The sequence below is a fragment of the Lissotriton helveticus genome, chromosome 3_2 (assembly GCF_964261635.1).
Source record: "Lissotriton helveticus chromosome 3_2, aLisHel1.1, whole genome shotgun sequence".
NCBI lineage: Eukaryota > Metazoa > Chordata > Amphibia > Caudata > Salamandridae > Lissotriton > Lissotriton helveticus.
Genome location: NC_136062.1, coordinates 482,808,994 through 482,832,860, shown reverse-complemented (window position 1 = coordinate 482,832,860; position 23,867 = coordinate 482,808,994). Strand labels below are relative to the sequence as shown.

At 53.7% G+C, this 23,867-nt stretch overlaps 1 protein-coding gene across 3 annotated transcripts in view; it reads left to right on the top strand.

Moving 5' to 3' along the window:
• The window catches only part of AMBRA1 (autophagy and beclin 1 regulator 1), a 581,139-nt gene that overhangs the window by 497,213 nt on the left and 60,059 nt on the right, over window positions 1–23,867 (top strand). For all 3 annotated transcript variants that reach the window (XM_078684411.1, XM_078684412.1, XM_078684409.1), the window contains one exon: window positions 7,820–7,959. In XM_078684411.1, coding sequence (XP_078540537.1) covers window positions 7,820–7,959 — 140 coding nt within the window. The remainder of the gene's footprint in view (window positions 1–7,819; window positions 7,960–23,867) is intronic.

Genomic DNA, 23,867 nt, shown 5'->3' with positions numbered 1-23,867 from the left:
GTGATTGTCGGCAGGGAGGGCGCTGGTGATTGTCGGCAGAGAGGGCGCTGGTGATTGTCGGCAGAGAGGGCGCTGGTGATTGTCGGCAGAGAGGGCGCTGGTGATTGTCGGCAGAGAGGGCGCTGGTGATTGTCGGCAGAGAGGGCGCTGGTGATTGTCGGCAGAGAGGGCGCTGGTGATTGTCGGCAGAGAGGGCGCTGGTGATTGTCGTCAGAGAGGGCGCTGGTGATTGTCGGCAGAGAGGGCGCTGGTGATTGTCGGTAGAGAGGGCGCTGGTGATTGTCGGCAGAGAGGGTGCTGGTGATTGTCGGTAGAGAGGGTCTGGTGATTGTCGGTAGCGAGGGCGCTGGTGATTGTCGGTAGAGAGGGCGCTGGTTATTGTCAGCAGGGAGGGCGCTGGTGATTGTCGGCAGGGAGGGCGCTGGTGATTGTCGGCAGAGAGGGCACTGGTGATTGTCGGCAGAGAGGGCGCTGGTGATTGTCGGCAGAGAGGGCGCTGGTGATTGTCGGCAGAGAGGGCGCTGGTGATTGTCGGCAGAGAGGGCGCTGGTGATTGTCGGTAGAGAGGGGCTGGTGATTGTCGGTAGAGAGGGCGCTGGTGATTGTCAGTAGAGAGGGCGCTGGTGATTGTCGGTAGAGAGTGCGCTGGTGTCAGCTGTTGATTCTGAGACGGGAGCACACAGGCAGGAGTCTGGCTTGCCTCTTGGTACGCGCATCCACTGGGTCCCATGAGGTCCGGTGCCAGGGCCCCTCTGCTGCTTCTGAAAGGTCACAGCAGCAGGAGGCTTGTCGTATCTACTGTGAAGAGTATATGTAGAGCCAAAAGACCCACAAGGAGCGCTGTCCTTCCACTGTGATGAAGGTTCGGGCAGGAGCTCACCCGGCTGCGGCAGTAGGCCAGGGTTTGGGTGTTTAAAACCCTCTGAAGCCTAAAAAACTTGCATCGTGAGAATCCTTCCTGGGCTTCTAGGGAGGGGTTCTGTGTGTTTCCCAAGTGTAATCTTGCACACATATGTACCTTTATCCATAATTATTAGCTCTGTGTGTATTGGCATCTTGTTCAATCCGACCGGGCTGCTGTAGCGGTCAACCAGGCGCTTGTCCCTAAACTTCATTAAACGCTATATCCAAGCATGTGCATTCATAGACGGGTTTGGACTCCTCCCCTTCAGCCATTGCCCTCTTCGAGTGTCTTTCACATTCTATTTGCACCTTTTACACGGTACAGAACGGGGCAGTGCGGCCATCTGTGTCAGTCATTGGCGCTTCTGCCCTGTGACTTCCTGGTTACATGTGCCGATCTGCCTAACCAGTGCTCTTCAGTGCCACGGACTCTGTGCCAGTCCATGTTTTCCATGTTTTCTTTGTGTACTTTAACTTTATTTACATTCCTTTTTTTTCTTCGACTGCTACGGGCTGCACAGTTCATGTGTAGCCAACTGCATCGCATGCGACCACTGGCTGTGAAGCTAGACTTTAGGAAAGTCTGTGGCTCCCCTCGACCCCGCTGCATCCCACGCGACCACTGGGTCAGAAGCTAGACTTTAGGAGAGTCTGCGGCTCCCCTCGACCCCGCTGCATCCCACGCAACCACTGGTTCAGAAGCTAGATTTTAAGAGAGTCTGTGGCTCCCCTCGACCCCGCTGCATCCCACGCGACCACTGGTTCAGAAGCTAGACTTTGGGAGAGTCTGTGGCTCCCCTCGACCCCGCTGCATCCCACGCGACCACTGGTTCAGAAGCTAGACTTTAGGAGAGTCTGTGGATCCCCTCGACCCCGCTGCATCCCATGCGACCCCTGGTTCAGAAGCTAGACTTTAGGAGAGTCTGTGGCTCCCCTCGACCCCGCTGCATCCCATGCGACCCCTGGTTCAGAAGCAAGACTTTAGGAGAGTCTGTGGCTCCCCTAGACTCCGCTGCATCCCACGCGACCCCTGGTTCAGAAGCTAGACTTTAGGAGAGTCTGTGGCTCCCCTCGACCCCGCTGCATCCCATGCGACCACTGGTTCAGAAGCTAGACTTTAGGAGAGTAGACTAGCTCCCCTCGACCCGCTGCATCCCATGCGACCCCTGGTTCAGAAGCTAGACTTTAGGAGAGTCTGTGGCCCTCCTCGACCCCGCTGCATCCTATGCGACCACTGGCTGTGAAGCTAGACTTTAGGAGAGTCTGTGGCTCCCCTTGACCCCGCTGCATCCCACGCGACCACTGGTTCAGAAGCTGGACTTTGGGAGAGTCTGTGGTCCTCCTTGACCCCGCTGCATCCCATGCGACCACTGGTTCAGAAGCTAGACTTTGGAAGAGTCTGTGGCTCCCCTCGACCCCGCTGCATCCCATGCGACCACTGGTTCAGAAGCTAGACTTTGGGAGAGTCTGTGGCTCCCCTCGACCCTGCTGCATGCCATGCGACCCCTGGTTCAGAAGCTAGACTTTAGGAGAGTCTGTGGCCCTCCTCGACCCCGCTGCATCCCATGCGACCCGTGGTTCAGAAGCTAAACTTTAGGAGAGTCTGTGGCTCCCCTCGACCCCGCTGCATCCCACACGACCCCTGCCCTGGTTCAGAAGCTAAACTGTAGGAGAGTCTGTGGCCCCCCTCGACCCCGCTGCATCCCATGCGACCACTGGTTCAGAAGCTAGACTTTAGGAGAGTAGACTAGCTCCCCTCGACCCCGCTGCATCCCATGCGACCCCTGGTTCAGAAGCTAGACTGTAGGAGAGTCTGTGGCTCCCCTCGACCCCGCTGCATCCCATGCGACCCCTGGTTCAGAAGCTAGACTTTAGGAGAGTCTGTGGCTCCCCTCGACCCCGCTGCATCCCATGCGACCCCTGGTTCAGAAGCTAGACTTTAGGAGAGTCTGTGGCCCTCCTCGACCCCGCTGCATCCCATGCGACCACTGGCTGTGAAGCTAGACTTTAGGAGAGTCTGTGGCTCCCCTCGACTCCGCTGCATCCCATGCGACCACTGGTTCAGAAGCTAGACTTTAGGAGAGTCTGTGGCTCCCCTCGACCCCGCTGCATCCCATGCGACCACTGGTTCAGAAGCTAGACTTTGGGAGAGTCTGTGGCTCCCCTCGACCCCGCTGCATCCCATGCGACCACTGGCTGTGAAGCTAGACTTTAGGAGAGTCTGTGGCTCTCCTCGATCCCGCTGCATCCCATGCGACCCCTGGTTCAGAAACTAGACTTTAGGAGAGTCTGTGGCTCCCCTAGACTCCGCTGCATCCCACACGACCCCTGCCCTGGTTCAGAAGCTAGACTGTAGGAGAGTCTGTGGCTCCCCTCGACCCTGCTGCATCCCACGCGACCCCTGGTTCAGAAGCTAGACTTTAGGAGAGTCTGCCGCTCCCCTCGACCCCGCTGCATCCCATGCGACCACTGGTTCAGAAGCTAGACTTTGGGAGAGTCTGTGGCCCTCCTCGACCCTGCTGCATCCCATGCGACCACTGGTTCAGAAGCTAGACTTTGGGAGAGTCTGTGGCTCCCCTCGACCCCGCTGCATCCCATGCGACCACTGGTTCAGAAGCTAGACTTTGGGAGAGTCTGTGGCTCCCCTCGACCCCGCTGCATCCCATGCGACCACTGGGTCAGAAGCAAGACTTTAGGAGAGTCTGTGGCTCCCCTCGACCCCGCTGCATCCCAAGCGACCCCTGGTTTAGAAGCTAGACTTTAGGAGAGTCTGTGGCCCTCCTCGACCCCGCTGCATCCCATGCGACCTGTGGTTCAGAAGCTAGACTTTAGGAGAGTCTGTGGCTCCCCTCGACCCCGCTGCGTCCCATGCGACCCCTGGTTCAGAAGCTAGACTTTGGGAGAGTCTGTGGCTCCCTTTAACCCAGCTGCATCCCATGCGACCACTGGTTCAGAAGCTAGACTTTAGGAGAGTCTGTGGCCCTCCTCGACCCCGCTGCATCCCATGCGACCTGTGGTTCAGAAGCTAGACTTTAGGAGAGTCTGTGGCTCCCCTCGACCCCGCTGCATCCCATGCGACCACTGGCTGTGAAGCTAGACTTTAGGAGAGTCTGTGGCTCCCCTCGACCCCGCTGCGTCCCATGCGACCCCTGGTTCAGAAGCTAGACTTTGGGAGAGTCTGTGGCTCCCTTTAACCCAGCTGCATCCCATGCGACCACTGGCTCAGATGCTAGACTTTAGTAGAGTCTGTGGCTCCCTTCGACCCCGCTGCATCCCATGCGACCACTGGCTGTGAAGCTAGACTTTAGGAGAGTCTGTGGCTCTCCTCGACCCCGCTGCATCCCATGCGACCCCTGGTTCAGAAACTAGACTTTAGGAGAGTCTGTGGCTCCCTTCGACCCCGCTGTATCCCACGCGACCACCGGTTCAGAAGCTAGACTTTAGGAGAGTCTGTGGCTCCCTTCGACCCCGCTGCATCCCATGCAACCCCTGGTTCAGAAGCTAGACTGTAGGAGAGTCTGTGGCTCTCTTCGAACCCGCTGCATCCCATGCGACCCCTGGTTCAGAAGCAAGACTTTAGGAGAGTCTGTGGCTCTCCTCGACCCCGCTGCATCCCATGCGACCACTGGTTCAGAAGCTAGACTTTGGGAGAGTCTGTGGCTCCCCTCGACCCCGCTGCATCCCATGCGACCCCTGGTTCAGAAGCTAGACTTTAGGAGAGTCTGTGGCTCCCCTCGACCCCGCTGCGTCCCATGCGACCCCTGGTTCAGAAGCTAGACTTTGGGAGAGTCTGTGGCTCCCTTTAACCCAGCTGCATCCCATGCGACCACTGGTTCAGAAGCTAAACTTTAGGAGAGTCTGTGGCTCCCTTCGACCCCGCTGCATCCCATGCGACCACTGGCTGTGAAGCTAGACTTTAGGAGAGTCTGTGGCTCTCCTCGACCCCGCTGCATCCCATGCGACCCCTGGGTCAGAAACTAGACTTTAGGAGAGTCTGTGGCTCCCTTCGACCCCGCTGTATCCCACGCGACCACCGGTTCAGAAGCTAGACTGTAGGAGAGTCTGTGGCCCTCCTCGACCCCGCTGCATCCCATGCGACCTGTGGTTCAGAAGCTAGACTTTAGGAGAGTCTGTGGCTCCCCTCGACCCCGCTGCATCCCATGCGACCACTGGTTCAGAAGCTAGACTTTGGGAGAGTCTGTGGCTCCCCTCGACCCCGCTGCATCCCATGCGACCCCTGGTTCAGAAACTAGACTTTAGGAGAGTCTGTGGCTCCCTTCGACCCCGGCTGTATCCCACGCGACCACCGGTTCAGAAGCTAGACTGTAGGAGAGTCTGTGGCTCCCTTCGACCCCGCTGTATCCCACGCGACCACCGGTTCAGAAGCTAGACTGTAGGAGAGTCTGTGGCTCCCCTCGACCCCGCTGCATCCCATGCGACCTGTGGTTCAGAAGCTAGACTTTAGGAGAGTCTGTGGCTCCCCTCGACTCCGCTGCATCCCATGCGACCACTGGTTCAGAAGCTAGACTTTGGGAGAGTCTGTGGCTCCCCTCGACCCCGCTGCATCCCATGCGACCCCTGGTTCAGAAGCTAGACTTTAGGAGAGTCTGTGGCTCCCCTCGACCCCGCTGCGTCCCATGCGACCCCTGGTTCAGAAGCTAGACTTTAGGAGAGTCTGTGGCTCCCTTTAACCCAGCTGCATCCCATGCGACCACTGGTTCAGAAGCTAAACTTTAGGAGAGTCTGTGGCTCCCTTCGACCCCGCTGCATCCCATGCGACCACTGGCTGTGAAGCTAGACTTTAGGAGAGTCTGTGGCTCTCCTCGACCCCGCTGCATCCTATGCGACCCCTGGTTCAGAAACTAGACTTTAGGAGAGTCTGTGGCTCCCTTCGACCCCGCTGTATCCCACGCGACCACCGGTTCAGAAGCTAGACTTTAGGAGAGTCTGTGGCTCCCCTCGACCCCGCTGCATCCCATGCGACCCCTGGTTCAGAAGCAAGACTTTAGGAGAGTCTGTGGCCCTCCTCGACCCCGCTGCATCCCACGCGACCACTGGTTCAGAAGCTAGACTTTGGGAGAGTCTGTGGCTCCCCTCGACCCCGCTGCATCCCATGCGACCCCTGGTTCAGAAGCTAGACTTTGGGAGAGTCTGTGGCTCCCCTCGACCCCGCTGCATCCCACGCGACCACTGGTTCAGAAGCTAGACTGTAGGAGAGTCTGTGGCCCTCCTCGACCCCGCTGCATCCCATGCGACCCCTGGTTCAGAAGCTAGACTTTGGGAGAGTCTGTGGCTCCCTTCGACCCCGCTGCATCCCATGCGACCACTGGCTGTGAAGCTAGACTTTAGGAGAGTCTGTGGCTCCCCTCGACCCTGCTGCATCCCATGCGACCCCTGGTTCAGAAGCAAGACTTTAGGAGAGTCTGTGGCCCTCCTCGACCCCGCTGCATCCCATGCGACCCCTGGTTCAGAAGCAAGACTTTAGGAGAGTCTGTGGCTCCCCTCGACCCCGCTGCACCCCATGCGACCCCTGGTTCAGAAGCTAAACTTTAGGAGAGTCTGTGGCCCTCCTCGACCCCGCTGCATCCCACGCGACCACTGGTTCAGAAGCTAGACTTTGGGAGAGTCTGTGGCTCCCCTCGACCCCGCTGCATCCCATGCGACCCCTGGTTCAGAAGCTAGACTTTGGGAGAGTCTGTGGCTCCCCTCGACCCCGCTGCATCCCACGCGACCACTGGTTCAGAAGCTAGACTGTAGGAGAGTCTGTGGCTCCCCTCGACCCTGCTGCATCCCATGCGACCCCTGGTTCAGAAGCAAGACTTTAGGAGAGTCTGTGGCCCTCCTCGACCCCGCTGCATCCCACGCGACCACCGGTTCAGAAGCAAGACTTTAGGAGAGTCTGTGGCTCCCCTCGACTCTGCTTGTCTTGTTGGTGAGATGCAGGACTTCTCAATCCAGACTCCATATATTCTACTTTTCTCCTTGCCCAGCTGGCCCTGTGCTGCTTTTCCACGTTCCATGCTCCCTTCCTTTATTTCTCCACTGTATCCATCTATAGAGGAGAGACTACTCCTGTTGGACCCATGGTCTGCCCTTAGTTTTGTATTGTTAGAACTAAGGTGTACTGTAGACGTAAGCAGTTTCTTGGGTTCACCAATGTGAATGCAAAGGCAGTCCAGAAGGGGGCGTTGTTGCAATGGAATGATCTCCACATAAACCTGTTCCACTTTAGCCAAAGAGGAGCCTCCTGGGGCCCTGGACTCCTTGCACCAGAGGAAAAACTGCTTCTGTGGCATGAACTAGAGGCGCTGCGCATCTGGATATGTGCATCCATCCATACGTTAACTAGGCATTACTATGGTGATCCTCACCCTGCAGGAAAGGTCCTTGTTTGGGCCTGCTCAGTCCTGCAGCACTTCCTGGTCTGAGTCCATTCAGCAGACTCTGCTCCATGGAGGTGACTTTGCTTTGGTACTGGTGGTCTATGGTGAGGTTTACTGAAGGTAAGTTCCTTCTTCAACTCAGCCAGAAGTCTTCGTTGTGCTCCTTGTTTATTTGATGTTTGACCTTCCTTTGGTCACGCGTGAGGAACATGTGATCTTTATTGCTGGAATGAGCTTACTTGTCAGTATTAGTTATGCACTGTCTCTCTTATATACATGTTTTTATCTGTTATTGTTTTATGTATGTTTGACACTTTTAAGCTTGGTTGAATCCAGGCATATCTGCAGTTTGATAAATGACCAATCTAGGCTTTCAAGCAGTGCCGATGGCTGTCACCCCTGGGTCTCTCTCTCCAGAGGGCAGAAGACCCTTCACACACTAGAGCTGTGTGGAGTGGGGGGTTGGCTACTTAAGGCACGCTCTGTTAGTCGTGAATCACTCAGTGGTATTTCTTCTCTTTCTCCCATGGCAGAGAGTCTTCAACGTCCTCTATCCGATGCCCACTGACCAGAGGAGACACGTCAGCATCAACTCTGCCCGTTGGCTTCCAGAGCCAGGACTGGGCTTGGCCTACGGCACCAACAAGGGAGACCTGGTGATCTGCCGGCCCGAGTGAGTATGGGGCGCTTCCTGCTTAAAAGGACCCTGGGGGTGAGTGTGAGTGAGGTGCAGGGGACCTTGTGCCTGAGCCCTGCTGGCTAGGATTATGACAGAGCACACATGCCAGCTGTGCTCCTGGGAATAGCCTTGTAATCTTAAAACCAGGGCTTATTCAGAGAAAGTGCGCATGCGTAAAGGGAGGTGCCAAAGCATGCTACGATTCATCCATTGGCTCCTTGCAAGCAAACCGTGACATAGCAGGTATGCCAGGAAGAAGGGCCGATGTTCAGCTGTTTGGGCTAGAAAAGTTAAGGGTTCTCAGGATGCAATTGGCCCATCGACCCCCACCCTGGCGGCCCACCAGAGAAACGCCCGGTGCCCGCTGCGGGCTGTGCAGCCCTGCCTCAGGCTTCCAGGCTCGTTTCTCTCACTTTTATTCTCACTCTTTCTGGGACTTTTCTGTGCTGTTTCTCTAACTCTTTTTGCCTCCGTACCATTTATAGCTCTCCTTTTCTGACCTTTGCCATCTCTCCAGCTTCTCTGCGTCCCACCTACCCCTTCCACCCGCTCCTTACTTACTCTCTCCTTCACAGCTGCCGCGCTCCTCCTTCACCCTGCCCAAAGCCCTCTTGCCAGGACCTAATTAATGGCGGTCCCAGTGCAGACCAGCCATACATGCTTACCTGAACCAGTATTCTTACTGGTTAAGGCCCTTGCAGACCCAACTCCGGCACCTCAAGGCACCTACCTTACGTGTTCCCTCTTGCTTCCTCTCTCTCATATCTTGGTCTCTCTTTCTATGTGACTTTTGTGCCACTTCTCGCACTCTTTCTGCTTTTTCTCTAACTTTTACTGTGACTTTTTGTGCCTTCTCTCTCGCTCTTTGTGCCTTCTCTCTCGCCCTTTGTGCCTTCTCTCTCGCTCTTTGTTCCTTCTCTCTCGCTCTTTGTGCCCTCTCTCTCACCCTTTGTTCCCTCTCTCTCGCCCTTTGTTCCCTCTCTCTCGCCCTTTGTTCCCTCTCTCTCGCTCTTTGTGCCCTCTCTCTCGCTCTTTGTGCCGTCTCTCGCTCTTTGTGCCGTCTCTCGCTCTTTGTGCCGTCTCTCGCTCTTTGTGCCCTCTCTCTCGCTCTTTGTGCCGTCTCTCGCTCTTTGTGCCGTCTCTCGCTCTTTGTGCCTTCTCTCCCGCACTTTGTGCCTTCTCTCTCGCACTTTGTGCATTCTGACTCGCTCTTTGTGCCTTCTCTCTCACTCTTTATGCCTTCTCTCTCACTCTTTATGCCTTCTCTCTAGCTCTGTGCCTTCTCTCTCGCACTTTGTGCATTCTCTCGCTTTGTTCCTTCTCTCTCGCTCTTTGTGCCTTCTCTCTCGCTCTTTCTGCCTTCTGACTCGCTCTTTGTGCCCTCTCTCTCGCTCTTTGTGCCCTCTCTCTCGCTCTTTGTGCCCTCTCTCTCGCTCTTTGTTCCTTCTCTCTCGCTCTTTGTGCCTTCTCTCTCGCTCTTTGTGCCTTCTCTCTCGCTCTTTGTGCCTTCTCTCTCGCTCTTTGTGCCTTCTCTCTCGCTCTTTGTGCCCTCTCTCTCGCTCTTTGTTCCTTCTCTCTTGCTCTTTGTGCCTTCTCTCTCGCTCTTTCTGCCTTCTGACTCGCTATTTCTGCCTTCTGACTCGCTATTTCTGCCCTCTCTCTCGCTCTTTGTGCCTTGTCTCTCGCTCTTTGTGCCGTCTCTCGCTCTTTGTGCCGTCTCGCGCTCTTTGTTCCTTCTCTCTTGCTCTTTGTGCCTTCTCTCTCGCTCTTTGTGCCTTCTCTCTCGCTCTTTGTGCCTTCTCTCCCGCACTTTGTGCCTTCTCTCTCGCACTTTGTGCATTCTGACTCGCTCTTTGTGCCTTCTCTCTCACTCTTTATGCCTTCTCTCTCACTCTTTATGCCTTCTCTCTAGCTCTGTGCCTTCTCTCTCGCTCTTTGTGCCTTCTCTCTCGCTTTGTTCCTTCTCTCTCGCTCTTTGTGCCTTCTCTCTCGCTCTTTCTGCCTTCTGACTCGCTCTTTGTGCCCTCTCTCTCGCTCTTTGTGCCTTCTCTCTCGCTCTTTGTGCCCTCTCTCTCGCTCTTTGTTCCTTCTCTCTTGCTCTTTGTGCCTTCTCTCTCGCTCTTTGTGCCTTCTCTCTCGCTCTTTGTGCCTTCTCTCTCGCTCTTTGTGCCTTCTCTCTCGCTCTTTGTGCCTTCTCTCTCGCTCTTTGTGCCTTCTCTCTCGCTCTTTGTGCCCTCTCTCTCGCTCTTTGTTCCTTCTCTCTTGCTCTTTGTGCCTTCTCTCTCGCTCTTTCTGCCTTCTGACTCGCTATTTCTGCCCTCTCTCTCGCTCTTTGTGCCTTGTCTCTCGCTCTTTGTGCCTTTCCTCTCACTCTTTCTGTGACTTTTCGGTGCTGTTCCTCTCACACTTTGTGCCATTTCTCTGATTATTTTCTCACTCTTTCTTTGACTGTTCACTGAAATATTGAGCAACCTGAAGTCCTACAGGGACGAAACGCGTTGGCTGGGCTGTATGGGCGGTTTCTTTAAAACTGACATTTGTTGAATAAAATTGGATTCTAATGAAATTCGTAAGACTCCTTGGCAACTACTATATACAGCATTTGGATTTTTTTTGTGTGTTTTGCTGGAAATATTCTAATCATCCGTTGGGGTCATTTGAAGAGCCCGGTTTTGAGGTCCTTTCTCGATTGGTGCAGTGTCGAGCTTCATGCTCTTAAACGAAGCCCTTTAGAAAAGGGGATTATTGATTGGGGTGGGCAAGTTTCCACCTCAAAAGAGAAGACCTCCACCTGCTAGATTTGACTCAAATTATATTAAATAAACCTGTGATCAGTTCCTGGTAATGTGACACAAAGCAGTCTGCTTAAACCAAAGGTAATGTGTAAAGTGATCAGTGCATACAAAGTAGAAGAAGCCACATAAAACACAATGAAATTCCTCAGCTAATTTTAAAATACAGAGAACAAATACTAAATTATGGGTAAACTAAAACCAAAATGATAAAAAATGCACTAAAAGTAACCTATGAATTTTTACAAAATGAAAATAGTGCCAAAAAGCACAACGTTCTAATGACAGTCAAAGGAGGTAGTAGAGAGGAACCTAGGTGCCATTTCAGACTGATTGCAATGGAGACCTGGTTGTATACAAGTGGATTGGACCCTATAAAATTTGTAACTATTTGCGAAGAGAAATCCTTCCTGGGCGGACCTCTGCCATCGAACTGAAGACTGGATACCTAAAGCAGGTTGGTCACGCTGGACCTTTTCTGGATTTTGCGTTGAAAATATTTATAACTCCCTTGGAAGAATGGGACTGTGCCATGTTTTTCCCAGAGGTGCTGGGAACCTTGATCAAGACAAAGCTGAAATTCAGTCTGATGTTGTGGAACTGCCTGTTGGATGCTTTTTCTTGCACATCCCCCAGAAGCTCTGGAGGAAACATTTTTCAAGGTTTCCAAACTTTCTTCTGGTGTCAAAAACAATCAGAATAGTACACTCCTAAGGCCCTCGTGCAGGACACAGCTGTTCTTTAAGGCTCATGACGCCAAAGACCATCCTCCTTCTCGCCATTATGTCGCGCGTGGCATGAGTGAAATGCAGGTGCTCTTGATCCACCTGTCCTGCACCACCACCTATCTGAACAGATTGGAAATGAGGGGCAGGGCAGCCTTCCTAACAACCTTGTGAATCCCGTGCATGTTGGCCAGTTGGTTATTTTGTGAACGGTTAGTTGCATTGCCTCAGCCATTGATGGAGGAGTAGGTGAGGCTCTCCATCATCTTGACCCTAATTGGCCCAGAACTTTTACATCGACCGCACAAAAGATGCCCACATAGATGTTTAACTCTGTGTAGGTTTCTTAGGGTCAAAAAAAGGGAAAAGCGACTGTTGCTAAAGGACTCTGCCCATTTAGTCCATCAGGATTTTTTGCTTTTGACTACGTGATTTCTTGATCCTTTACTGTGTGCGAGTCCCACTACCTAAGTCTCACTCATGGTAATTGTAGGAGAGTAGGGTCTGCTTCCTATTGTCACCCCCACTTTTTTGCTCTGATACTCTGGTTTTTCGACTTTAGACTGGCTGTGGCCCTGCTAATCAGACCACAGCCCAGCTGTTCTCTCTCTAAATTGATACCATGTACTTTAGGTACATACCAGATTGGGTATTGGGTCACCTTTGTGAGTCCCTGTATAGTGTACCATAGGTACCCAGGGCATAGGTGCATCCAAGGCCTAGCAGGGGCTGCAGCATGTATTATGCCACCCCTGGCTGGCCCTCCAAACTGACACCACAGGTCTGTTCACACAGCCTGGGTAAGGTGGTGTAATCACCCCCTACTTAGATATAGTATACCTATATCTACCTTATATATAGACACATAGTAACCTATTAGTCACTCCTATGGCAGGCCTTATCAATCCTGGAGGCAGGGTGCTTGGTTTTATATGAGAGGGTGCCCTAGCATGAGCTGAGCCCCTCTGCAGCTTTCGGAACCATCTCCTTATAGCTGTTCTATGATATAGCCATACCATATACTCTTAAGTGCATTATAATCCTCGTGGTTAATGCTAACTTTGGTTTGGCTTTATCAAAACATGTTGTGTAAGGTGTCAAACACTTTGGAATACTACCCCCCCCCCTCCCCCCGCCAGTGCTGGCGGCGGGGGTAGCATTCCACCCTTCTAGAGGGAGAAGACATATAGTTACTGGTAAACCGGGTTAAAGTTAAAAAGAGCCTCAGCATCACAAAATGGATGCTGCTGCCAAAGACACAAGTCTGACCTCCTGCTGCTGGACGAAACTCCGGCAGAGGAGGCCTGGACAATAGGTTTCCTGTCAAGGGAGGTGCCAGCACCTCCCCAGACAGGCTGTAGTATATTGGGGCAGGGAGGGCTGCATTCAGAATGCATTTTCCAGACACTGCCTGGGCCACACAAGGTGCTCTGGAGCAAAACTGGACAAAGGGAAAGGGGTGTAACCACCCCCTTTTTAGGTCCACCCATAGGAGGGACCTCCCAGGTAATCCAGCCCCTTTTCTTAGTATAAGTGTAGGAGCAGTGTCCCCAGGACTTTAGATTACCCTGGACGAAACTTTGAAACACACATCCTGGACCTTTGATGTTCCATTTCGACTGGAAGACAGAAGACATCTCCCTTGTGGTCAAGGAGTGACTACCCTGTGCAAACAGGCACCACTAGTAACTTGCCGGGCTGCATTGTCGAGGCTCCCGTCAGAACTCGAAGACTCTGCGACACAGGACACGGACTTCCAGACATCTCTGACCCTGCTCGACGACTCCAGCTGAGCTGAGGCCCGTAGCGGACACGAGAGACGTGGGACCGGAACTCCTGGACATCCTGCATTTTGCTAACTGCATCGACTCCTGAGGTAACTCACAGTTGTGCATTGGGGTACGAGAACCCCCAGACCCGAGCACCATTGGCACCGAAACTCCGCACTCCACGAGTGCCGCGTGTGGCCTGCTCTTGCATTTCAGCTCAACGCGTCTTCCTGGTTCCTAGTCCGTTGGCTAGTGAGCCCCCTGAAGACTTTCCTTTAAACTTAAACTGCTTTTCTGGTTGCTCCAGGATTGCTCCAGCTTCCCTACAAAGGAGAAGCGCCACAGACATTGCTGGTCTGCACAGAAGCCAATCTGCATCTCCTGCGTGGATTGCGTTTGCCAAGGCTTGTTGGGTCCAATCCGGATACCGACACCGCAGTCAACTAGATCCTTTGTGGGACACCTCGAATCCAGCTCCTGGTCGTCGTCGACACCTCGTGGCTGCAGAGACCAGCTTCACCTCTTCACCTGAGATCATCGCGACATCGTCTGGTACCTTCCTGGTCACTGGCCAGTGACCCAGACTCTGTCCCTTCTGCTTTCAAGTTCTTCAGATCTACATCTTCGATCCACCAGGACACTTTTCCTCTAGTCGCCTGCAGCACTTCTTTGCAGATCTCCATAGAAAACATCGCGAAACCCGACACCAAAAGGCACCTATGCACCCGGCTTCCCTGGGTGAGGTAACACGAGTACTCCGGTGCTCCCATGGGTCTTGACTCTCGAAGTGTCCTAGTCTAAGGGGTTTTTGTCGTAGTCCATCTGGAAGTGCCCTTAAACAGTAATTTTGTAACTCTGACGTTTCCCATAGAAAGTCAATGTTAATTCGCGGCTGTGTATAGACACAATTAACTGTCAATAAGGCCTGGAGGGTGTGGTTTAGGGCCGTGGTCAGCGTACACCAGTGCAAACCTGTCGGGGAAGGGAATGGAACGTCTGCAGAGAAGCGAAAACCCAATCCCGTTTAAACAGAGGAAGAGTTTAGCAACTCGGAAAGGTGAAGTGGTGGATATAAACAGAAAGTTTCCGTCCAAAGTGCCGGTGGTCGTAGAAAGGTATCAAAGGGAAAAATACTTACCTGTATTGGATAAAACTAAATTTCTTATTCCCGAGGAACTGACCATGACGAAATTTATCACCATTATTCGATGCCGAATGGCGTTATCCGCAACACAGGCTTTTTAGGTCTCGCCTCTCAATGCGCATGCGCATTGAGCGGAGCGAGACTATAGGGGCTTAAACAGACCTTACCTAGACTGGCGATTTGATGCTGTGCCCGTGCGCTTTTAGGTAAATGCGCAAGCACATTGACCTAAAATGCGCGTGCACAGCATCAAATCGCCAGCCATCTGTTGCCCAGCTTGGTGCCGCTCCACCCCCTGCCGGATCAAAGGCTTTCACGGCCAGCCGGCCGTGCTTTCAGTTTCATGCCGGATCAAAGGCTTTCACGGCCGGCCGGCCGTGCTTTCAGTTTTACGGCCTGTCTCCTTATTTAACTTGTTTTTAGTGTCAGCAGTCCTCACCTGTGGCCTGCGTTTAACCCTTACTTCAATCCAGGGACTTAACGCATGCCCATGCAAGGGACTTAATTTTAGCAGGAGTCTGTCGGTATGTACATGGGCAAACTGATTTTAAACCTAATGGTTTGCAACTTTATTTCTGGTCTAAACAATGCCCCCACCCCCTGCTTCACACTGCAAAGGAATGTGCCCCCCGCCCCCGGGTACATCAGTGTATTTCAGCCTCCCTCCCAAAGATTCCCCCAGCGTGCGCTCTTCTCCTCCCCTAATTATTCACGGCCGGCCGGCCGTACTTTCACTCATCCATGGAAATGTACCTCGCTTCTTCCCTTGTGCGTGAACTCCTCTCTACCACGGCGTTGCCTATGTTATATCTTTGTTATTTTTAGTGTCAGGCTTAATTTCAGCAGGAGTCTGCCAGTACACACATAGGCAAACTGAATTAAAAGATGACATTGCCTGCTACCTGCAATGCTTTACTTGCCATAACAACAGCTGCGTACAAACCACCACGTCTTTCAGTAACAATAATGCACAACACAAGCTTTGCCAGTACGCACGTGGCCAAACGAACTTAAAACCTGAAATGCCTACTTCCTGCAATATTTTACTTGCCATAACAAAAGCTGCGCCCAAACTACCACGTCTTTCAGTAACTTTGATTTCACGTGGCCAAACGAAATTAAAACCTGAAATGCCTACTTCCTGCAATATTTTACTTGACATGACAAAAGCTGCGCCCAAACCACCACGTCTTTCAGTAACTTTGATTTCACGTGGCCAAATGAAATTAAAACCTGAAATGCCTACTTCCTGCAATATTTTACTTGACATGACAAAAGCTGCGCCCAAACCACCACGTCTTTCAGTAACTTTGATTTCAGCAGCAGTCTGCCAGTTCTCAGATGGGCAAACTTATTTAAAACATGATGGCTTACAACTTTATTTCTGTTCTAAACAATGCATAGGTCACTGCAGGTAAAAAATAGTATTTATACAGTGCCTCTACTGTCCAATGTTGCACCCCAGTTTCCACTCTCGGCAGCGCAATGGTTAATGGGAATATAGCTCGCTTCTTCCATTGCGCGTGAAATCCTCTCCACCACCGCGTTGCCTGTGCTTCACCACTGTTATTTTTAGTGTCAGCGGTCCTCACCTGTGGCCTGCGTTTTACCCTTACTTCAATCCAGGGACTTAACGCATGCCCATGCAAGGGGCTTAATTTTAGCAGGAGTCTGCCGGTATGTACATGGGCTAACTGATTTTAAACCTAATGGTTTGCAACTTTATTTCTGGTCTAAACAATGCCCCCGCCCCCTGCTTCACACTGCAAAGGAATGCGCCCCCCGCCCTCGGGTACATCAGTGTATTTCAGCCTCCCTCCCAAAGATTCCCCCAGCGTGCGCTCTTCTCCTCCCCTAATTATTCACGGCCGGCCGGCCGTACTTTCACTCATCCATGGAAATGTACCTCGCTTCTTCCCATCGCCTGCATCCACAGCAAGAAGTCAAAAGACTGGGCCTTACCGTACATCGCCTCTAAATTGGGGAGCGACCTCCGCCTCCCTTCTTGAATGCTGCACGAAGATGGGTGGATGATCAGCTTTTTATCGGCTACTCTGAAGCTTTGAAATGCAAGGCATCGCAGAAAAGAACCATATCTCGGTGAATAGTCCTTTGCATTGAAATCTGCTACTTGCTGCTAAGATGCAGCCACCTGAAGGCCTAAAGACTCAGTCCACGTAAACCAAGGCTGCTGCTACTGTGCCAGCTTGGGGAGTGCCTCGCCTGTGTGTGTATCTGTCAGGTGGGACTCGGGGCTTTCAGGATGGACATTTGTGCCGCTCTGTCCCGGAGTGGTACAAAAGGGGGTGGTGATGGACGGAGCATCTGAACCAATCAAACATTCACACGCAGTCAAAAGATCTGGGTTTGATCCATCACCGTTCTTTAGCCCACACTGCCACCCCAGTTCAGACATGGCTATATGCAAATCAGTCTGACCCTGTGCCTCATGGGAACAGTCCAGCCCGAACTGCCAAGCCATGCCTTCCCTGGACCGGAAACAAGCTTCCGAGGACCGGTTTCTGGCATTACAGCCGTCTTCAGCCCGGCTTGCTTGTATCCAGTGGCAATGTGAGCAAGGGACTCACGTCTGAGCATACCCTGCCACACTTATGGCGGCCAAAGTGGTACAAAAGATAGTTCAGAGCCGCACGACTCTACCTGGAAGCATGTAGGAGGCCTGTTTGTCACCTTTGGAGCTCCACGACTCCACCTAGAAGCACGCAGGAGCCCTGCTTGTCACCTTTGGAGCCGGGCGACTCCACCTAGAAGCACGCAGGACCCCTGCTTGTCACCTTTGGAGCCCCACGACTCCACCTGGATGCACGCAGGAGCCCTGCTTGTCACCTTTGGAGCCCCACGACTCCACCTGGAAGCACGCAGGAGCCCTGCTTGTCACCTTTGGAGCCGCGCGACTCCACCTGGAAGCACGCAGGAGCCCTGCTTGTCACATTTGGAGCCCCACGACTCCACCTGGAAGCACGCAGGAGCCCTGCTTGTCACATTTGGAGCCCCACGACTCCACCTGGAAGCACACAGGAGCCCTGCTTGTCACATTTGGAGCCCCACAACTCCACCTAGAAGCACGCAGGAGCCCTGCTTGTCACCTTTGGAGCCGGGCGACTCCACGTAGAAGCATGCAGGAGCCCTGCTTGTCACCTTGGGAGCCCCACGACTCCACCTGGATGCATGCAGGAGCCCTGCTTGTCACCTTTGGAGCCCCACGACTCCACCTAGAAGCACGCAGGAGCCCTGCTTGTCACCTTTGGAGCTGGGCGACTCCACCTAGAAGCACGCAGGAGCCCTGCTTGTCACCTTTGGAGCGGGCGACTCCACCTGGAAGCACGCAGGAGCCCTGCTTGTCACCTTTGGAGCCGCGCGACCACCTTGAAGCACGCAGGAGCCCTGCTTGTCACCTTTGGAGCCGCGCGACCACCTGGAAGCACGCAGGAGCACTGCTTGTCACCTTTGGAGCCGCGCGACTCCACCTGGAAGCATGCAGGAGCCCTGCTTGTCACCTTTGGAGCCCCACGACTCCACCTAGAAGCACGCAGAAGCCCTGCTTGTCACCTTTGGAGCTGGGCGACTCCACCTAGAAGCACGCAGGAGCCCTGCTTGTCACGTTTGGAGCCCCACGACTCCACTTGGATGCACGCAGGAGCCCTGCTTGTCACCTTTGGAGCTACACGACTCCACCTGGAAGCACGCAGGAGCCCTGCTTGTCACCTTTGGAGCCGCACGACTCCACCTGGAAGCACGCAGGAGCCCTGCTTGCCACATTTGGAGTCCTATGACTCCACCTAGAAGCACGCAGGTGCCTTCTTGTCACCTTTGGGGCGGGCGACTCCACCTAGAAGCACGCAGGTGCCTTCTTGTCACCTTTGGAGCCGCACGACTCCACCTGGAAGCACGCAGGAGCCCTGCTTGTCACCATTGGAGCCCCACCACTCCACCTGGATGCATGCAGGAGCCCTGATTGTCACCTTTGGAGCCGGGCGACTCCACCTAGAAGCACGCAGGAGCCCTGCTTGTCACCTTTGGAGCCCCACGACTCCACCTGGATGCATGCAGGAGCCCTGATTGTCACCTTTGGAGCCGCGCGACTCCACCTGGAAGCACGCAGGATCCCTGCTTGTCACCTTTGGAGCCGGGCAACTCCATCTGGAAGCACGCAGGAGCTCTGCTTTAGAGTTTTCCAGATCCAGCCTGACGCCTGGGCGATGGTCGCAAGGAGAGTGACCTACGGTTAGTGCAAGTGTGCACCAGAGACTGCGTTACCGAAGGTAAGTAACTTCTTCATCAAGAGCATGACACTGAAACCAGGGTCACGGTATCCGGTCACGAGGAAGAGGCTGACCTGAAGCCCATGTTAGGTGTTATACCGAGAGCTAATAATAAAAGCCTGCAGCATTTGTGTTGGCACCAGTTGTGAGGATCAGTTCCACCTTGGCCGTATGTCTCCTACCTCCAGGCTCACATCACATGGCGATGAAATCCTCATCATTGCGTCCTTTGCAAAGGAGACAAGGCTTCATGCACAGCTGCACATACTCCATGCAGCTTCTACTCATGCATGTGCAGATGTCATTTTCTGAGAAACCCATTGTGCTGGCAAATCCCAGGATGCGGTCAGGCCTTGGAAGGGCCTTCAGCAGCTGCAGGTGTACTCATCCGAGGCTTGAGCCAGAGCTCTGTCGCCTGAGACATCCTCCCCTCCCCCCGTGACAAGGGTGCTCCTGCAAACCATGGAGGGTGGACCTGTGCGGATGCTACCCTTGTGTGTGTGCAGAGGTACTCTGAGATCTAGTGTGCAGGACAAGTGACTGGCACAGGGCGCATGGAAATATCGATTACAGATCACATTGGACACACTGCACAGCATTCAGGGGACATGCGCTGACCTGCGTGGGGCGCAGGGCACGAGTTTAGGGTATGTGCAGCGCCATGCATGGGGTGCAGGGCTGTTGATTCTCATGAGATATAGGGAGTCTGCGTCACCTTGCATTGGGGCGCAGGGCACCTGTCGGATCTCTTGGTGTATAGTGGGTGTGCGCCATCTTCCATTGGGGTGCAGGACTCCTGTCGTCTCTCAACGTGGTATAAAGGGGTGTAACCCACCTTGCATCAGGCACAGTGCGTCTTTCGGCTCTCATGGGGGTGTGCCACCCTGCATTGGGGTGTAGGGTGCCTGTCTTCTCTCCTGGGTTCTTGTGGGGGTGTGCCACCCTGCATTGGGGTGTAGGGTGCCTGTCTTCTCTCCTGGGTTCTTGTGGGGGGTGTGCCACCCTGCATTGGGGTGCAGGGCCCCTGTCAACTGTCATGGGGGTATACGGGTGTGTGCCTCCTTGCATTGGAGTGCGGGACACGTGTTTAGGGTATGTCCACCGCCTTGCATGGGACGCAGTGGGACTCTCAACTCAAGGTATATAGGACTGTGCACTACCTTGCATGGGGCCTGTCAGCTTTCATAGTGTATAGGGGGTGTGCACTACCTTGCATGAAGCACAGGGCACCTGTCAACTTTTAGTGTATAGGGGGTGTGCACCATCTTGCTTTGGGGTGCAGGGCCCATGTCAGCTGTCATGGGTGTATATGGTCGTGCGCCTCCTTGCACTGGTAAGCAGGACGCCTACCAGCTCTCATGGGTATATAAAGGGGTGTAAGCCACCTTGCATTGGGGCACAGGGCGCCTTTCGGCTCTCATGAGGTATCGTGGGGGTGTGCCACCCTACATTGGAGTGTAGGGTGTCTGTCGGCTCTCATGGGGTATTGTGGGAGGTGCCGCCTTTCCTTTCGGGTGCAGGGCCCATGTCGGCTGTCATGGGGGTATATGGACGTGTGTCTCTTTAGATTGGGGAGCAGAATGCCTGCCAGCTCTCATGGGCATATAAAGGGGTGTAAGCCACCATACTTTGGGGGACTAGGGCGCCAGTCAGCTTGCACAGTGTATAGACGTGTGGGCTTCCTTGAATAGGTGCGCAGGGCACCTGTCGGCTCTCATGGGGGTGTCAGCCACCTTGCATTGGGGCGCAGGGCACCTGTCGGCTCTCATGGGGCTGTGAGCCACTTTGCATTGGGGTGCAGGGCACCTGTCGGCTCTTACGGGGGTGTGACCCACTTTGCATTGGGGTGCATGGCACCTGTCGGCTTTTACGGGGGTGTGAGCCACCTTGCATTGGGGTTCAGGGCGCCTGTCGGCTCTTACGGGGGTGTGAGCCATCTTACATTGGGGTGCAGGACTCCTGTTGTCTCTCAACGTGGTATAAAGGGGTGTAACCCACCTTACATTGGGGCACAGGGTGTCTTTCGGCTCTAATGGGGGTATGCCACCCTGCATTGGGGTGTAGGGTGCCTGTCTGCTCTCCTAGGGTCTTGTAGGGTGCGCCACCTTGCATTGGGGTGCAGGGCCCATGTCAGCTGTCATGGGTGTATATGGTTGTGCGCTTCCTTGCATTGGGAAGCAGGACGCCTACCAGCTCTCATGGGTATATAAAGGGGTGTAAGCCACCTTGTATTGGGGCACAGGGCGCCTTTCGGCTCTCATGAGGTATCGTGGGGGTGTGCCACCCTACATTGGAGTGTAGGGTGTCTGTCGGCTCTCATGGGGTATTGTGGGAGGTGCCGCCTTGCATTGGGGTGCAGGGCCCATGTCGGCTGTCATGGGGGTATATGGACGTGTGCCTCTTTAGATTGGGGTAAAAAGAAACAATTCCCAACAGGTATTATTTAAGAGACAATTTACACAATGTATGCAATTAGCATTACAAGAAATAACCAACAAGGAGTCACTGGAGTTCTTTGAAAAAGGTATTATTCACCAATAGTAAACAGGGTTTTTTTTTTTCAAAAAGGGTAATACAGTTAAACAGCACTGTACAGAAGGAATCATGTGACAACCCAGTGGCACTTGGTTGGTAGTGATATATACAATAGGTGACTGTGAAGGTGCAAGTGCTAAAGTGAGCAGCGTGATCGGCGCATAGTGACAAATAATAAAACAATGGTGACTCCGAAATAAGATCAAGTTGTAGTCACTTAGAACATGATTCAAAACAATTTAACAGGAGCACCAAGCTTGTTATGCGTCTTATGATTATGCTGTAAGGTCGACGGCGTTTCGATCCCTGTGAGTTGGGATCATCATCAGGACGGGGTTGTCAATGTGGGCAGTGCTGTAAGGGGGAGAGAGAGGGGGGCAATGAGATGGGCGCAGGGGAAGGCTCTCTCTCTTACCCTTTTTGAAAAAAAAACCCTGTTTACTATTGGATTGTGGCGCTCCCAGGGAGGGGCCAGTGCTGGTGTGAAGTTACTTTTAGACTGGCAGGCTACAGGTGATGATATAGTGATTAGAGGCTTGCCAGGAAAGCGGATATAGTATCGCATGGCTAGGTGGTGGTCGCTACGCAAGTACAGTGAAAGCGTGAGCGCGAAGACGTATATCGTCAACCAGGCAGGTATCCTGGTGATGACTAAGGTAACAACCATTGGGGAGCTGGAGAAGTAGTGTTTAAACTTAATGTGGCTAGTCACTTTTCAGGAATGCGTTAATAATGTCGCGTGGCTAGGTGGCGATTACCGACTGAGTGGGGGGGGGGAAAAGCGAGAGGGCAGAAGCGCAGGGTATCTAAACTTACTACGTCAGCCAGGTGGAGTTCTCATGGGCTGGACGTCCTGGCGAGGGCTCAGGATGCGATGGCTGTAGGGGAGTAAATGGAGGGGGCAGAGAGTTACGTTTAGGCTCACAGGGTGGGGCAAGCCGTCTCGGTGCGGCCAGAGGAATAATCGCAAGGAGACAATTACCTGATCGTGCAGTTAGTAGAGTCAGATCAGCGGAGGAGTAATGGGGCGCCTGCGGGGAAACAAAGTAGCGGGGATCAAACACCGGCAATGGCGGGAGAGCATTTCAGAACGGATCGAGGAGAGATCGCTCAGGGTGGGCGAAACTCATGCGTACCTTTCGGCTCCCATGGGGGTGTCGGCCACTTTGCATTGGGGTGCAGGGAGCCTGTTGGCTCTCATGGGGGTGTGATCCACCTTGCATTGGGGTGCAGGGCACCTGTCGGCTTTTACGGAGGTGTGAGCCACCATGCATTGGGGTTCAGGGCGCCTTTTAGCTCTCATGGGGGTTTTGGCCACCTTGCATTGGGGTGCAGGGCACCTGTCAACTCATGAGGTGTTGGTGTCTCAACTTGCATGGGACGCGGGGCACCTGTTAAGGGAGCGTGTGCCACCTTGCATTGGAGCGTAGGGTGTCCGTTGTCTCGCTCCGAGCGCAGGGCACCCCGCAGAGAGTTTGTAGGGCGCCCCCCTCGCTCGGTGCTGGTTCCATGTCTCCAGACAAGGTGTCAGCCCCGTTGCTGCCCGTGTGGCCCTCTTAGACTTGGGAGCCTTCCCCTTGGTGAGTGTAGGCAGTGGAAAGGAGGTCTGTCCGTCAGATGAGTGCCCAGTGTAAGGGCTCTGTGTGAAGCCATGTGTGAAACCCAACTGAATCTGTCTCCTCGTCTGTGCAGGAAGGCGCCAAAGGATGCCAACAGCGGACTCGAGGAGCACGTCCATCAAAGCGCCTGTCCAGGTTCGAGGCACTGGGTCACCGCTGCTATAGCTAGAAACAAGCATTGATGGCAGACACTTCTTTGTAGCGCACCTTGGCACTCCCGTTTACCCCAAACCCACAGCCAGTACATCTGAGGGGTGTCCCGCCTGTTCTCACCCCATGCCCAGTAGAATCCCCCCAAAGAGCCTGTGTTGGTGCACTGGTGGGCACTGAGTGGAACCTACAGTGATGGGCAGTGTGCGGAGTTGGCATTAGTGAGCCCTGTGGTGGCTCATCACTGGTGGGCAGATTTAGGGCCTGGACTAGTGGGCAGAGTGTGTGACGTATGCTGATGGGCAGAAGGAGGGACTGGCACCAGTGGGCAGTGTGAGAGCCTGGTATTGTTGAACAGTCTGAAAAGTGGGCACTAGTGAGAGAAACATGTACTCTTGGCCAGTGTGAGGGCATTCTCTGCTGGGCAGTGGTGAGGCAAATTTAATTATCCATGGTTTCCCTTTGTCATACAATGGTTTATGCTCCCAAAAAGCTGATTGTTTTCACACGTCGAGTGCCTTGTTAGAAACTTGTTAAGTCTGCACCAGGAACGTGTAGAACAGTGTCTCTTCGGCACACGAGCCAAGATTCGTGCCCTGTGCTGGTACCTGGAGTCCTCTGCTCTCTTGTGCTGAAGTCTGCGGTGAGAGGTGCCAGCCATCTTCACTCCTTCTTCCTGGACTTCCTTGCAGCTTTCAATACTGTTCAGTTGCCTGCTCTGTGTGACCAACTTCATAGGGTGCATTGAGACGCTTGGCCCCAGGTCCAGCTAGTTACTGGCGGCTTGTCCATCAGCAAGATCACTATTCCAAGTAGACTCAAGCAGGGGCATACTCGTGCACTCCTGGAATTGTATTTATTCCTAACCGACCTCCTCAAAGCTTT